The sequence below is a fragment of the Salmo salar genome, chromosome ssa01, assembly GCF_905237065.1.
Source record: "Salmo salar chromosome ssa01, Ssal_v3.1, whole genome shotgun sequence".
Lineage (NCBI taxonomy): Eukaryota > Metazoa > Chordata > Actinopteri > Salmoniformes > Salmonidae > Salmo > Salmo salar.
In genome coordinates this window covers 81,830,607-81,848,684 of record NC_059442.1, presented here as the reverse complement: position 1 = coordinate 81,848,684, position 18,078 = coordinate 81,830,607, and the positions used below count along the sequence as shown (strand labels likewise).

The 18,078-nt window shown below is 43.0% G+C and overlaps 1 protein-coding gene across 4 annotated transcripts in view; it reads right to left on the bottom strand.

Annotated features, from left to right (window-relative positions):
* ankfn1a (ankyrin repeat and fibronectin type III domain containing 1a) overlaps nt 1-18,078 on the bottom strand; it is a 235,321-nt gene that overhangs the window by 67,477 nt on the left and 149,766 nt on the right. For all 4 annotated transcript variants that reach the window (XM_014212996.2, XM_045723336.1, XM_014212988.2 and 1 more), the window contains one exon: nt 7,978-8,188. In XM_014212996.2, coding sequence (XP_014068471.1) covers nt 7,978-8,188 — 211 coding nt within the window. The remainder of the gene's footprint in view (nt 1-7,977; nt 8,189-18,078) is intronic.

Here is an 18,078-nt window from a genome sequence, read left to right as displayed (position 1 = left end):
GTGGTGATCCTAACTGACCTAAGACAGGGAATTTTTACTAGGATTAAATGTCAGGAATTGTGAAAAACTGAGTTTAAATGTATTTGGCTAAGGTGCATGTAAACTTCTGACTTCAACTGTATATGTGAAGAGTGAAGTTTCAGATTTACTTCGAGACAAAGTTGAATTCATTCAGCCAGCCACCCGTTGCGGTGGTTTAGCACAAACACTTGTATACTTCTTATCCACTGCCATAGATAGACACATCTATGTTCATAAATAACTTAGCTAGCTACCTTGCCGGTGATCAGCTAAATATTTCTGTCCTGCAAATGTTTATCCAACCCGCACTAAATCCAACCCGTACTGGATCCCCACATTAAGGCACTTACATTACATATACAAAAAGAGAAAACAGTACATCATAACATTTACACCACTACATATCTACAACACAAACTGTATAAAACCACCATACAACAATATTACAATGTATGTGTGTGTAGAGTGCATGTGCTAGAGCTTGTGTGCGTATGTGTGTGTCTGCAACTTTGTGTGTCTCTTCATAGTCCCGCTGTTCCATAAGGTGTATTTTTACCTGTTTTATAAATCTGATTCTACTGCCTGCATCAGTTACCTGATGTAGAATAGAGTTCCATGTAGTCATGGCTCTGTGTACCTCCCAGAGTCTGCTCTGGACTTGGGCATTGTAAAGAGACCTTTGGTGACATGTCTTGTGGGGTATGCATGGGTGTGTGAGCTGTGTGCTAGTAGTTTAAACAGACACCTCGGTGCATTCAGCATGTCAACACTTCTTACAAAAACAAGTAGCGATTAAGTCAATCTCTCTTCCACTTTGAACCATGAGAGACTGACATGCATTTCTCTAATGTTAGCTCCCCGTGTACTTTTAAGGGCCATCCGTGCTGCCCTGTTCTGAGCCAGTTGTAATTTTCCTAAGTCCCTCTTTGTGGTACCTGACCACACGACTGAACAGTGTGCTCAGGTTTTTCCAGCAGCAGACTATGATCGATAATGTCAAAAGCCACATCGTGGGCCTCCCGAGTGGCACAGCGGTCTAAGGCACTGCGACGCGGTGCTATAGGCATCACTACAGATCCGGGTTTGATCCCGGGCTGTGTCGCAGCCGGCTGCGACCGGGAGACCCATGAGGTGTCACACAATTGGCCCAGTAGTGTTTGGGGGGGGGGGTCTGGCTGGCCGTGATGTGCTTGTCCCATTGTGCTCTAGCTACTCCAGTGGTGGGCCGGGCACATGCACTATGACACAGCCACCAGTTGGACGGTGTTTCCTCCAACACATTGGTGTGGCTGGTTAAGCGAGCAGTGTGTCAAGAAGCAGTGCGGCTTGTTCTGTTTCGGAGGACGCACGGCTCTCGACCTTCGCCTCTCCTGAGTCCGTACGAGAGTGGAACAACCCTTTTATTATTACACATGACCTTATTAACACTTCCTTGGCTTGCTGTACAATAGGATGGAACTGTGCTGAGAGAGGCATGTTCCCATGCTGCTGCCTTGATGTATGCAGGAATGGCAGGGGTGGATCTGAAAAGTGTGGAGGCTGTTAGGAAAGTACAGTGTACTGACATCAGCAAGATATCCTATAAAGAAAGCCTGCTCTACTCTTCCATTTATCTCCACCTTCAAACCAACAGATTAAGAACTCTAGTCCTTTTTGCACCAGCTGCATGAAAGTGAGGCTCATTAAAAAAAACTGTAAGAGTGCTGTGCTTTCTGTTATCGGGGCCACTCAGAGAGGAACAAGTCAAAGACCTTGCAGCTCCACTTGCTTGTTACAGCTGACAACTAGAACACAAACAGACTGATAATAATAGCGGTGGGATCAGAGAGGAGGACAATGGAACAGAGGAAAGAACACAGGTCACCATGGGATACAGAACACACGTTACTATGGGATACAGAACACACGTTACTATGGGATACAGAACACAAGTTACTATGGGATACAGAACACACGTTACTATGGGATACAGAACACACGTTACTATGGGATACAGAACACAAGTTACTATGGGATAAAGAACACAGGTCAACATGGGATACAGAACACACGTTACTATGGGATACAGAACACAAGTTACTATGGGATACAGAACACAGGTCAGCATTAGAGACTGAAAAGAGCCCATGTTTCAGTGAGAGAAAACAACGTTTCACACTGTCTTGAATGGTTCAATGTGCGGAGTACCAAAAAGAGAGGAGAGACTAGTAGCACTCCCCTTGGAGGAACACACAGACAGCGTGTGTTCGACCCCCCCCCCACAGATTTGTCATGGTAAAACCCTAGCCCTCCTTGCAGGTTGCCAGCCCTCCTCTCCTTCTCCTCCTTTCCCTGCAGTAGTACAGTGCTGTATGTTCTCTCTCTCTCTGGGACCCAGCCTTAGTCACCGACCATGACAGCAACATAAACACATAAACACATCTGCAGAAGAAGACCCTCTTTCACGGCCCCCTCACCCTGCACCTACCCCCTGGGGAGGGAGGGATGGAGGAAAGGGGTGGAGGAGGGAGAGAGAGGGGAAGGGATAGAGAGAGGGGGAGGGATGGAGAGAGAGTGAGAGAGAAAGAAGGAAAGAGGGAATGACAGAATAAGTATTCTATCTCCAGCCCAGTGATCTCTCCATCTCTCCGCCTCTATACCTGGGGGTCTGAGGTAAGTCTGAAACTGCGTCGCAAATGGCACCCTATACCCTATGTAGTACACTACTTTTGATGAGGGTCTATACTCCTTATATAGTTCTCTACTGTTGACCAGAGCCTATAGGGATTAGATAAGGAATAGGGTGCCATTTGGGGGCCATCCTGAGTCTGAGCTGCAGTGGAAAAGAGTCCAGTCATATGAGCCTTGTCTAGGTGCAATTTCCTGCCTCTTCTGGAGTGACAAGCCGATGCAGGCGGAGGTTAATTGATTGGGCTATAAATGAACATGCAGATCTGTCCATCTAGCCATACACACACACGGGAACGCATGCACACAAGCACGCACACATACACACACAAACATACTCACACACTGGTCCATTGTCTGGCCTGCCTGCTGGCTGGTGAGCACTACGGCGGGATGGGGAGGGGTGGGCCTAAATATAGTCCACTGGGACCCTGAAGGACTCGTAAATGAACCCCCATCCCCCTCCACCCCACCACCCCAACCCAGCCCAGCCAACCCGGCCTGTCAGACCCTGTCTGATGGATTTACTTGGCACTTGAGGAATGACAGCAACATAAAGCATAAATTCCCAGGAGGAAAAACTGATCCATGTTTACCCCTCTGTTTGTTTACAACGATCAAATTGTACCACAGTGAGGAGAGGGAGAGAGAGAGAGGGGTGTGTGCCTGCCTGAAAGTGTGTGAGTGGGTGCGCATCTGCGTGCGTGTTTATAAAAAAGCTCAGCTCGCTCTGCTCTTAGCTCCGGAGGACAATAAATCACTTAGTTATAATTGGCGGGCGGTTACATGCATCATTGGAAAAGTTAAACCATTAAATGCCAAACCTTGTTAGGGCTTTTCAGTTGGAACGTGAGGAGGCCCAGCAGCCCCTCATTTAACCTGGGAGAGGGAGACTCTAAAGTGGCCACTGTTTCACCCCAGACAGACCTGTCACTACCATGGAGTGGAGCAGACGCAGTCTCACACACACACACACACACACACACACACACACACACACACACACACACACACACACACACACACACACACACACACACACACACACACACACACACACACACACACACACACACACACACACACACACACACACACACACACACACAGAGGGCTTGGAGAGCAGACACACACATACACTTTATTTTTTTCGGAAGTCAGGAGGACTTTGAGTTTGGTATCAGCCAGACTACTTGACGCTTGCCTTTGATCCATGGTTATCTATTTAATATTAGTATGTACCTGTAGTACTTGAGATAACCCTAGTGACTGGCTAATGGACCAGTCACTCCCAACCCTCCACCCCCCTGGAGTTGTCCCTCCTGTGTAGGACACAATACAGAATGGAGGAAAGCATGAGTGGTGGTGCTGTGGTGTGGGATTGACCCAGACAGGGGCTGTGTTTGTGTCTGCAACCCAGCCACGCTCTCACCTTACTGGCTTGAATAAGCTCCCTCACCTCTTTCCCTCCATCTCTCCCTCCATCCCTCCCTCCTCCACCTCTCCTAGACAGGTGGTTCTTACCTTGTCCAACATTCCTGGACAGGATAAGGGCTGGTTTTGTACAGTACACAAACTCCGCCCCCTTCCATTACAACTGCTGGAGTTTCAAATCCAAATCTAGGTCTCAACCCCCCAGGAAAACAACATGTCTGAGAGAACCTATCAAACATCTCTACATTTCTGGGAGAATATTGCACCAATAGACTCCAGTCCAGACCATGTGGGTCGTGTCAGCCAGACATGAACAGCTTCAGAGAATGGAACACTTGAATAAGGTTCTAACACTGCCAAGCCAAGTTCCATCAGTTCAGATCAGTTCAAGATAATTGGCAAATCAAGCATTTCATTATTTTGATAACATGTACTCCTCAAAACAGACATACTGTTAGTGGACCAGCTACAGTACACTTTATTTTCTGTTACTGATGTGTTGACTAAAACCTGAGACCGGACAGCTTATCCCCTAGCCCTGCCTGTCAACATTTAATTGACAGAGTAAAACCCAGTCTGTGCAATGTATCGCTAATGTACACACCTTACATTCAGTGGGACACAAAGGGATTTTCTGACCGATATCATCTCACTGGGCACAGACATCAATTCAATGTCTATTCGACGTTGGCTCAACGTAATTTCATGAAGAAAAACATAAACGCAACATGTAAAGTGTTTGTCCCATGATTTCATGAGCTGAAATAAAAGATCCCAGAAATGTTCCATACGCAAGCGTATTTCTCTCAAATGTTGAACATTTCTCCTTTGCCAAGATAATGAATCTACCTGACAGGTGTGGCATATCAATAAGCTGATTAAACAGTATGATCATTACACAGGTGCATTTTGTGCTGCGGACAATAAAAGGCCACTATAAAATGTGCAGTTTTGTCACATAACACAATGTCACAGATGTCTCAAGTTTTGAGGGAACATGCATGCTGACTGCAGGAATGTCTACCAGAGCTTTTGTCAGATAATTTTATGTTAACTTCTCTACCATAAGAGAATTTGGCAGTAGGTCCAACTGGCCTCACAACCGCAGACCACCTGTAACCCCGCCAGCCCAGGACCTCGACATCCGGCTTCTTCACCTGCGAGATCATCTGAGACCAGCCACCCGGACAGCTGATGAAACTGAGGAGTATTTCTGTCTGTAATAAAACCCTTTTGTGGGGAAAAACGAAATCTGATTGGCTGGGCCTTGCTCCCCAGTGGGTGGGCCTATGCCCTCCCAGGCCCATCCAAGGCTGCGCCCCTGCCCAGTCATGTGAAATCCTGTGATTAGGGCCTAATTAATTTATTTCAATTGACTGATTTCCTTATATGAACTGCAACTCAGTAAAATCGTTGAAATTGTTGCATGTTGCGTTTATATTTTTTGTTCAGTATATACAGTGCCTTTGGAAATGATTCAGACCCCTTGACTTTTTCCACATTTTGTTACGTCACAGCCTTATTCTAAAATTGATTAAATGTAAAAATGTCCTCAGCAATTTTTTTTTACAGAAATACCTTATTTACATAAGTATTCAGACCCTTCACTATGAGACTCGAAATTTAGCTCAGGTGCATCCTGTTTCCATTGATTATCCTTGAGATGTTTCTACAACTTGATTGGACTCCACCTGTGGTAAATTAAAAAGATTGGACATGATTTGGAAAGAAACACACCTGTTTATATAAGGTCCCACAGTTGACAGTGCATGTCAGAGCAAAAACCAAGCCATGAGTTTGAAGAAATTGTCCGTACAGCTCCGAGACAGGATTGTGTCAAGGCACAAATCTGGGAAGGGTACCGAAATATTTCTGCAGCATTGAAGGTCCCCAAGAGCACAGTGGCTTCCATCATTCTTTTGAGGAACCACCAAGACTTTTCCTAGAGCTGGCCACCCGGCCAAACTGAGCAATCGGGGGAGAAGGGCGTTGGTCAGAGCCCATGGTCACTCTGACAGAGCTCTCTGTGGAGATGAGAGAACCTTCCAGAAGGACCAACTATCTCTGCAGCACTCCACCAATCAGGCCTTTATGGTAGAGTGGCCAGATGGAAGCCACTCCTCAGTAAAAGGCACATGACAGCCTGCTTGGCACCTAAAGACTCCCAGACCATGAGAAACAAGATTCTCTGGTCTGATGAAACCAAGATTGACCTCTTTGGCCTGAATGCCAAGTGTCACATCTGGAGAAAACGTGACACCATCCCTACGGTGAAGCATGGGGGTGACAGCATCATGCTGTGGGGATGTTTTTCAGCGGCAGTGATTGGGAGAATAGTCAGGATCGAGGCAAAGATGAACTGAGCAAAGTACAGAGAGATCCTTGATGAAAACCTGCTCCAGAGTCCTCAAGACCTCAGACTGGAACGAAGGTTCACCTTCCATCAGGACAATGACCCTAAGCACACAGCCAAGACAACGCAGAAGTGGCTTCGGGACAAGTCTCTGAACGTCCTTGAGTGGCCTAGCCAGAGCTGGACTTGAACCCGATCGAACATCTCTGGAGAGACCTGAAAATAGCTGTGTGTGCAGCAATGCTCCCCATCCAACTTGATAGAGCTTGAGAGGAGCTGCAGATGAGAATGGGAGAAACTCCCCAAATACAGCTGTGCCAAGTTTGTAGCATCATACCCAAGAAGACTTGAGGCTGTATTCGCTGCCAAATGTGCATCAACAAAATACTGAGTAAAGGGTCTGAATAGTTGGTTTTTCAATACCGTTGAAACCATTTCTTTGAAGTTTGAATATGTGCAGCTACTTTTTAAGTAAATACCTGCAGTCAACTTGTGCGATACGTTAGGAGAAGCATTGCATTCTTCATTTCACCTGTCACATTATTACGATGCTTACAGTAGTCCCCCAGTCAGGTGGTGTTTGTTTACGAGCACACAACAACGAGAGACCGGAGCCTTGTGAGTAATTCACTGTTCTTCAGCATGTGCCAGGAGATCTAATTACACTATGGAATTCACAACTAAATGTTTGCCAGCTAGATATCTTACAACTATTAAGTTATCTGTCTAAAATGTGCTTAATGCTCTGCAGTTGTGCATTTGGTTAGCTAATTTAGAAGATAGTTAGCTATCTAGCTAAGTAGTTAGCTTCTTCCAAAATCAAGCATTCGCTTGGTAACAGCAGAGAAACCCCTCCTGGATCAAGAGCCTTGCTGGCTAATATTTGTGTTGTGCGTGCAGCAAACTGTGAGTAGCATATTTGCTCCCGAGTGGCACAGCAGTCTAAGGCACTGCATCTCAGTGCTTGAGGCGTCACTACAGACACCCTCGTTCGAATCCAGGCTGTATCACAACCGGCCGTGATTGGGAGTCCCATAGGGCAGCGCACAATTGGCCCAGCGTTGTCTGGGTTTGGCCGGTGTAGGCCGACATTCTAAATATGATTTTTTTTTTAACTGACTCACCTAGTTAAATAATGGTTAAATGTAACATGTAAATATTTTAGTTACTTGTATAGTTTAGGTCAGAAACTGTACAAAATGTTTGCAATGCGCTCGTTTAGTTAGCATTATTTATGGGATTTTACATGTACTTGTTAGCATTGCTAACCTTCGGATTACAGAGCATCAGTGGGGTTTGAAAACAGCGGCCCTTGTGTTCAGTGCTGGTATTACCGAATATGCCGGTATGGCACAAAGTCGGTATGCAGGTATGGCAATCTGGATACTGCACCAAGTTTCAATGCTGGACTTTGAGTCGGAAGGTTGCACTAATTAGTGTGTATACTCCCATTGCACCCTCCATAGTGTGTACTCAGTGTGCCCTATGTAGTGTACACTCACAGTGAGGGCTCTCCTTGGCGCCGGCCTTCAGCAATAGTTTGGCTATGGGGGTGTTGTTGGTCATGATGGCGATGTCTAGCGGTGTTAACCCTTGGCTGTTGGGTGTGCTGAGGTCCAGCTCCTCAGCTGTGTACTGGTAGAGAAGGATCTGGACAGCATCTAGATCCTGCTGCTCCACCGCCTCAAACAGACACTCACTACCTTGCATGCTCTGGAGGAGAGAAGAGGAGGGACACACACACGTCAGAATACAAACATCATCATCGTTGACGTCATCCTCATCAGCAGCATTTTCATCATCATCATCACCATCACCATCATCAACAGTACTAAACACGTTTTTAAAAACACACCCAAAGCTGAAACCAAGGCAGACAAAGAAACAACATTAAGTAGAGTGACTGCCAAGTTCCTGTGTGATAATTGTTGTGTGACAATTGGACCATCGAGAGGAGAGGTGACGTGGTGACGGTACATGAGAGAGAGAGTGAGAAAGAGAGAGAGAGGGAAAGGAAAGTGAGAAAAGAGAGGTGAAGAGAAGGAGGTAAAACTGCAGTGAAAGTGCTGAAGCTGTAACATTAAAGACTATTCAACCGGGGTTCCGCAGAGGTACTGCAGTAGGTCAGAGAAAAAACGTATTTAAAATGTTTTTATCAATATCGCTAGCAACAACAGAATATACACATTTTTTATGACATACCTACAGTAAAAAAAAGGAGAATATCTTATTTCTAATTATGTCAACTATTTCTGAACTATTATTCAGCAAATTACACTAACTGGAGTATGTGAAATAGGCTTTGAACAAGCACCCACGAATAGGGTATCAGTGCGGCAAGTGCTGCTGGAAAGCTTTCTTTACTTGGACATACATTTTTGACAACACATCGCTAACCTCTAACCTGCTAAACAGCTGCTCTTAGCGAAAATGTATTTGGAGATACTATACCTTTTCTAGTTATTAATAGGCTATGTTGGAGTTTATACTTCATCTCCTAATTATAATGTGGGAAAGTAAAAATAATGAAAAACATTACTTCTTCCTGCCATGATCATTCACCTGACGATAAGACCAGACGTGAAAACAATATTTTTTTTTGATCGTATGATGGGGTCCCTGGGTCGTCGGTTTGCCTGCGAGACGGTCCGGTCCCTGGGTAAGAAAAGGTTGAAGAGCCCTGCTGTAACGCGTTACCCCCAACACTGAATGTGATACAGATAATGGTAGGTTATCGTTCAGCGTGATCGAAATACATACGCCTGGAGGACTAATGAGAAGCGTGTGTGTGTGTGTGTTTGTGTGTGTGTTTGTGTGCGCCTGTGTAATGAAAAACCTGTTAGAACATTTGGTCAAAAAGCAGTTGCATTTAGAAACCAACTACAACAGAATCAGTCGAGAGAGAGAGAGAGAGGCTAAGGAAAGGCGACGGAAAGTGAGAGAAAAGGGATGAAGAGAAGGAGGTAGCATTGCAGTGAAAGTGTTGAAGCGGTAATAGGGGACTAGTGTGTTTCTAGGTACCGATTCCGACTGACATTTTCACTTATAAATTGATCTGTGGACACTGTAGATCGAAGTGGCTTGCATTACTTTTGGGTATGTCTATTTATATTTAAAAGGTTTTAAATATTGAATCCGTACTTTTGGAGAAACAATGCCACTGTTGGCCCCAGCACCTTTGTCATTATTTTTATTTTATTGATGAAACGGAGCAGATGAGCATCCGGCAGCGTGGTAAAAAAAAAGTTGCAGTGTATATTCTGCTGTTCCATCGTGCATGCAATGATGTCAGAGAAAAAAACACTGTTCATTGTTTTCAGTAACTTCTTTGTTTTTGTACGATCCCAAACGGACGTGGCAGTTTCGCCAATTGAGGAATCTAGCTTTAAGGAGGAGTTAACGACAACCTGTATGTGAGATAAAGTGTAGCCAGGTGGAATTTATCATCAGATTGAGACACATCAGCTCTAGAGTTTAAAGAGCTAAGTAACGAAGAAGTAACGGAGAAATAACGCGAAGTAACGTTATTGTGTATTATACGTAATGACACAGTTTTACGTTATCACGCAATGACATGACGTTGGCAACACTGACTCTAGCTTGGTGTGCAACAACCGGTGGTGGTGAGTATAACCAGAGGTACTGGAATATAATGACCTCTCTGGTATAACTTAGCTAATGATGTTATATAATGTTATTGTTGGTTATGCAGGTAGCTATCTAGCTACCTCATTACAACTTAGTTAGGTCATAGCTCATATAAGTTTCTGTATTGTCTAGATACTGCTGGGTTATGTAACGTTATCATTTGATAATGCTAGCAAGGGAGGCTAGCTTGCTAGTGAGGCAACTCTTCCTTAATAACCTGTCGGGGCTAGGGGGCAGTATTTGCACAGCCGGATAAAAAACGTACCCGATTTAAACTGGTTACTACTCTTGCCCAGAAACGAGAATATGCATATAATTAGTAGATTTGGATAGAAAACACTCTATAGTTTCTAAAACTGTTTGAATGGTGTCTGTGAGTATAACAGTACTCATATGGCAGGCCTAAACCTGAGAAGATTCCATACAGGAAGTGCCCTGTCTGACAATTTGTTCTCCTTCTGTGGCATCTCTATCGAAAATACAGCATCTCTGCAGTAACGTGACATTTTCTAAGGGTTCCATTGGCTCTCAGAAGGCGCCAGAAAGTGGAATGACGTCTCTCCAGTCTCTGGGCGAAAAACAGCAGGAGATTTTGTGAGTGGTCAGGCTGAGAACAGTGACACTGGAGATGCATGTTCATGTGAATTCTCCATGTTTTTCTTTCTCTCTTTGAATGAATACAACGTCGCCCGGTTGGAATATTATCTCAATTTTACGAGAAAAATAGCATAAAATTTGATTTTAAACAGCGTTTGACATGCTTCGAAGTACGGTAATGGAATATTTTGAAATTTCTTGTCACGAAATGCGCTCGCGCGTCACCCTTCGGATACTGACCTGAACGCATGAACAAAACGGAGGTATTTGGATATAACTATGGATTATTTCGAACCAAAACAACATTTGTTGTTGAAGTAGAAGTCCTGGGAGTGCATTCTGATGAAGAACAGCAAAGGTAATCCAATTTTTCTTATAGTAAATCTGAGTTTGGTGAGGGCCAAACTTGGTGGGTGTCAAATTAGCTAGCCGTGATGGCCGGACTATCTACACAGAATATTGCAAAATGTGCTTTCGCAAAAAAGCTATTTTAAAATCTGACACCGCGATTGCATAAAGGAGTTCTGTATCTATAATTCTTAAAATAATTGTTATGTATTTTGTGAACGTTAATCGTGAGTAATTAAGTAAATTCACCGGAAGTTTGCGGTGGGTATGCTAGTTCTGAACATCACATGCTAATGTAAAAAGCTGTTTTTTGATATAAATATGAACTTGATTGAACAAAACATGCGCGTATTGTATAACATAATGTCCTAGGAGTGTCATCTGATGAAGATCATCAAAGGTTAGTGCTGCATTTAGCTGTGGTTTTGGTTTTTGTGACATATATGCTTGCTTTGAAAATGGCTGTGTGATTATTTTTGGCAGGGTACTCTCCTGACATAATCTAATGTTTTGCTTTCGCTGTAAAGCCTTTTTGAAATCGGACAGTGTGGTTAGATTAACGAGAGTCTGTCTTTAACCTGTTGGGGCTAGGGGGCAGTATTTGCACGGCCGGATAAAAAATGTACCCGATTTAATCTGGTTACTACTCCTGCCCAGTAAATAGAATATGCATATAATTATTGGCTTTGGATAGAAAACACCCTAAAGTTTCTAAAACTGTTTGAATGGTGTCTGTGAGTATAACAGAACTCATTTGGCAGGCCAAAACCTGAGAAGATTCCTTACAGGAAGTGGCCTGTCTGATCATTTCTTGCCCTCCTTGATCATCTCTAACAAATACAGGGGATCTCTGGCATGACATGACACTTCCTACGGCTCCCATGGGCTCTCAGAAGGCGGGAAAAAGCTGAACGATGTAATTCCATCCCCAGGCTGAAACACATTAGCGCGTTTGGCAAGTGCTCTATCAGAGGGCCATTAGACTGAGGCTCGTGCATGAGGGGATAGCATGCTTTTACTTTCACTCTCTTTGTAATAAAAACGATTTCCCGGTCGGAATATTATCGCTTTTTTACGAGAAAAATTGCATAAAAATTGATTTTAAACAGCGGTTGACATGCTTCGAAGTACGGTAATGGAATATTTAGATTTTTTTGGTCACGAAATGCGCCATGCTCGTCACCCTTATTTACCCTTTCGGATAGTGTCTTGAACGCACAAACAAAACGCCGCTATTTGGATATAACAATGGATTATTTGGGACCAAACCAACATTTGTTATTGAAGTAGAAGTCCTGGGAGTGCATTCTGACGAAGAACAGCAAAGATAATAAAATTTTTCTTATAGTAAATCTGACTTTGGTGAGTGCTAAACTTGCTGGGTGTCTAAATAGCTAGCCCTGTGATGCCGGGCTATCTACTTAGAATATTGCAAAATGTGCTTTCACCGAAAAGCTATTTTAAAATCGGACATATCGAGTGCATAGAGGAGTTCTGTATCTATAATTCTTAAAATAATTGTTATGTTTTTTGTGAACGTTTATCATGAGTAATTTAGTAAATTCACCGGCAGTGTTCGGTCGGAATGCTAGTCACATGCTAGTCACATGCTAATGTAAAAAGCTGGTTTTTGATATAAATATGAACTTGATTGAACAAAACATGCATGTATTGTATAACATAATGTCCTAGGGTTGTCATCTGATGAAGATCATCAAAGGTTAGTGCTGCATTTAGCTGTGGTTTGGGTTTATGTGACATTATATGCTAGCTTGAAAAATTGGTGTCTGATTGTTTCTGTCTGGGTACTCTGCTGACATAATCTAATGTTTTGCTTTCGTTGTAAAGCCTTTTTGAAATCGGACAGTGTGGTTAGATTAACGAGAGTCTTGTCTTTAACCTCTTACATCTAGATGTTCCGCTAGCGGAACACCTGCTCCAATATCCAATAATGGGCGTGGCGCGAATTACAAATTCCTCTAAAATCCGAAAACGTCCATTTTTCAAACATATGACTATTTTACAGCATTTTAAATACAAGACTCTCGTTAATCTAACCACACTGTCCGATTTCAAAAAGGCTTTACAGCGAAAGCAAAACATTAGATTATGTCAGCAGAGTACCCTGCCAGAAATAATCAGACACCCATTTTTCAAGCTAGCATATAATGTCACAAAAAACAAAACCACAGCTAAATGCAGCACTAACCTTTGATGATCTTCATCAGATGACAACCCTAGGACATTATGTTATACAATGCATGCATGTTTTGTTCAATCAAGTTCATATTTATATCAAAAACCAGCTTTTTTACATTAGCATGTGACGTTCAGAACTAGCATACCCCCCGCAAACCTCCGGTGAATTTACTAAATTACTCACGATAAACGTTCACAAAATACATAACAATTATTTTAATAATTATAGATACAGATCTCCTCTATGCACTCGATATGTCCGATTTTAAAATAGCTTTTCGGTGAAAGCACATTTTGCAATATTCTCAGTAGATAGCCCGGCATCACAGGGCTAGCTATTTAGACACCCAGCAAGTTTAGCACTCATCAAAGTCAGATTTACTATAAGAAAAATGTTATTACCTTTGTTGTCTTCGTCAGAATGCACTCCCAGGACTTCTACTTCAATAACAAATGTTGGTTTGGTCCAAAATAATCCATAGTTATGTCCAACAGCGGCGTTTTGTTCGTGCGTTCTAGACACTATCCGAATGGTAAATAAGGGTCGCGCGCATGGCGCATTTCGTGACAAAAGATTTCTAAATATTTCATTACCGTACTTCGAAGCATGTCAACTGCTGTTTAAAATCAATTTTTATGCCATTTTTCTCGTAAAAAAGCGATAATATTCCGACCGGGAATCTGCGTTTCGGTAAATAGAGGGAAAAAAAGAAAGACGGGGGCAGCCAGTGCACGCGCCTAAGCCCTTTGTCCTCTGATAGACCACTTAGCGAAAGCGCTAGTGTGTTTCAGCCAGGGCTTTGAATTACGTCATTCAGCTTTTTCCCGGGCTCTGAGCGCCCATGGAAGCCGTAGGAAGTATCACGTAACAGCAGAGATCCTTTGTAATGGATAGAGATGACAAAGAAGGCCAAGAAATGGTCAGACAGGGTACTTCCTGTACAGAATCTTCTCAGGTTTTGGCCTGCCAAATGAGTTCTGTTATACTTCACAGACACCATTCAAACAGTTTTAGAAACTTTGGAGTGTTTTCTATCCAAAGCTAATAATTATATGCATATTCTAGTTTCTGGGCAGGAGTAATAATCAGATTAAATCGGGTACGTTTTTTATCCAGCCGTGAAAATACTGCCCCCTAGCCATAACAGGTTAAAATGGTGTAAAATAGTCATATGTTTGAGAAATTGAAGTTATAGCATTTATGAGGTATTTGTATTTCGCGCCACATGATTCCACTGGCTGTTGACTAGGGAGGTTAATGCTAGTTTACAAGTCAGATTTGCAGGTCAGTTCGTAGCTCATACAAGTGTATTCTGTATTGTCTAGGGCAAAACTAAATAATGGATGCAGCTATGGTGGTAGCTAACTCATGTCTGAGTCTCACTAATACAGTGAACTAAGAGCAAAACGTGACAGCTTTACCAGCCTGAATCTAATCTGGAGATAAACTCAGTCTACATCTGTAAAGTATATCATTAGGGTTTCCACTAGTTACCACAGCCACAAAGTCAACATTGGCTACATTGTAAAAAATTATGACAACAATAAAGTGCTTTTTGGTCTTAATTTAAGGTTATGGTTCGGAATAAGGTTAGCAGCGTGGTTAAGGTTAGAGTTACTTTTAAAATCACATTTTAAGAAGATAAATTGTAGAAATCGGTGGGATTTGTGACTTTGTGGCTGTGGTAGCTAATGACGACCTAGAATTAGCTTGACCCGAGTTACTATCCTGATGACACAGACGGCTTCATCAACAACAATGTGTGTTATGTGAAATGTTGTATAAAAAAAACCCTGTTTGATAAACTAATATGTTAATTACCCATCCAAGCTGATACAGTACAAGTAGTAGAGTCGTTTTGGTTGTGAAGTGCAATATAAAAAAGCTTTGTCCTTTCTTTATAACAAAATGCAATCTACCACTTGGCTGTCTATTGTATCACCCTGTCACAGGCCCTCCCTGTCAACACCACCTCATAAGATGAGGAAGTACATTGTTTACGAGGATTGCCTGCTGCAGTTGTTTGAGAGATGTCTAGTTTGCAGCCGAACATGCAACATAGAGAAGACTAGCAAGGGGACCCTCAGCATCACATAGACATGACCTCGCTGTGAGTATTCCTATAAATGGAACAGGGAGGACACGTGAATCAGGTTGGTGACATTTGACCTAGTCAAAGGTCAAAACTGTTTTGAATTTTCTCCCAATTCACCATAACCTAGCCTGGTGGAACCAGCCTGATCGCTGCATTTACTATTCTATTTCACTTCACATATGGCATCTGAAGTGAAATAGAAAGGTGAATGTGGCGATCAGGTTGGTTCCACCATGCTAATCATAACCACCATTGATAACGTAATCAGTGCTCTGTGTGTGACTGAGAAGTATCTTTGATGAGGGGCCAGGAGCTGATCTACGCTGCCATGCCCATCAACAGGGCGCTGGTAAAGACCTTACCTCCAGCCTCACCTCTTGCCTGTCTCCGTCGATAGGGAGACCAGAATTAGGTAGGTTTAGTCTGACCTGATCAAACAGCATGTTTGTTTGTCAGATATCACCTATCCTAACTGCCATTGGTAATAGAACAGTGACTGTGTATGTGTTCACAGATGCATCTATAGAGTCAGCACTGGGAGACTTGCAAGATGATGTGATGAAGTCCTGACCGACAGACAGGCTTGATACTGACGTCCCTGAATGGAGAGAGACCTGGCACTCAACACATCCACAATGTGGGACTGAAGGTATTTACCATAATTTCCGGACTATTAAGCGCACCTGAATATAAGAAACCACTGAATTAAAAAAAAAAATATTATTTAGAACATAAATAAGCCGCACATGTCTATAAGCCGCAGGTGCCTACCGGTACATTGAAACAAATTAACTTTACACAGGCTTTAACGAAACACGGCTTGTAACAAAAATAAATAGGCTTTAACGAAGCACGGCTTGTAACAAAAATAAATAGGCTTTAACGAAGCACGGCTTGTAACAAAAATAAATAGGCTTTAACGAAACACGGCTTGTAACAAAAAATAAAACATTTGCTGTAAACAGTAGCCTACCAAGAAAGTCATTGGTCACTATCTTCCTCCTCCTGTGCACTGAAACCATCTTCGCTCTCTCACTTTCATCCGGAGGCAAATCCCCCGCTGAGCCCTCTTCAACACGCAGCAGTCCAGCCTTTCGAAACCCGTTGATGATAGTGGATTTTTTGACAATGCACCACGCTGTCAGGACCCACAAATTTGAAAGCGGGACAAATCCATATATTAGCCGCGTCATTGTTTAAGCCGCGAAGTTCAAAGCGTGGGAAAAAAGTTGCGGCTTATAGTCCGGAATTTACGGTACTAATAATACAGTACAGCAGAAATGGCCAGTATTTGCACCACCCTTATCATTCCATCCGTCACTGATGAACTCTGCCTCAACTCTGCCTATTTCTACAGATGGGCAGGACTGTAGATCCTTTTGGAAGATGCCAGCCTCGGTCGTTTGATGGGGAGACAATAATTGGGTACGTTTTATCTGACCTCTTCAAACTTCAACAGTACCTGCTTGTGTGTCAGATATGACCTATTCTAACTGCCTTTGGTAATAGAACAGTGACTATGTGTGTACAGTATGTGTTCACAGAAATATGTATGGAGTCAGCACATTAATTGAACGGTATCAGTCAATATGGGGAGGGAGAAACCCTATGTATTCTGCAGCAGGATCAGGAATCTCCTGTTGTATTCGGGACACCACACAGGAAGGTATAACCACTCTGACATGTTTGCCAAAGTACATTTACATTTTTTTTACTTTTTAGTCATTTAGCAGACACTCTTATCCAGAGCAACTTACTATCAACTTGAATGCATACATTTCATACATTTTTATTTATTATTACTTATTTTTTTTCTGTGCTGGCCCCCCGTGGGTATCGAACCCACAACCCTGGCGTTGCAAACACCATGCTCTACCAACTGAGCTACAGGGAAGTAGCCCCGTTACCAGCAGGCAAAATGCTGAAAGGCACAGTGTCTGTATCGTCTGGGAATAACAATGAAAAGCGAAAGGTGCACATTGTTATATTAGCAGAACACTGCTTCTATGGTATTATGTAAAGGGTTGTTTATTCTACATGGACCTGTTACTACATTTGAAAACACTTAGTTTAGAATATCTACATAAATTCAGGAATTGCATTCTTCTCATATTACTCTGAAGGCTACTGACCTATTCAAAGCTTCCTCCGGCATCTCACCACACATCTGCCTGTAGATTTGGAACTCAATCTGCAGGAGGTTTCTTTGTTGTGATAAATAGCTGTGAGCAAGGTTCTGACAGATGGGCGTGTCTTAGTGGTGGCAAGGACACACCCAAGAAACACCCACATCAAACCACACCTCCAAGACAACTCACGTTTGGCTTCTGTCTGGCTGCCAGCATTTCTTTTGGAGCTAGCCCAAAAATTAGGCCAAATCAGTGGATGCAGATCCCCTTAAAGACGCAATGTGAGAACAGCCTCTCTTTCACACACACACACACACTCTCTCTCATCCTGATAGAGAGAGACAGATATACAGAGAGAGAAAGACAGAGAGAGAATGAGGAACAGACGAGAGAATGAGAGAAGAGAAAGAGAGAGAATGAGGAACAGACAAAAGAGAGGAGAAGAGAAAGAGAGAGAAAGAGGGAAAATAAAGGAGTCAATAGGGAGAAATGATGTGAATTTGTGCCTCTCGGTCTCCTCTACTCTTGGGCTTACAATCAGAAGGGCTGCCTCATAGAGATCCTATTAAATTACTCATATTCTAAT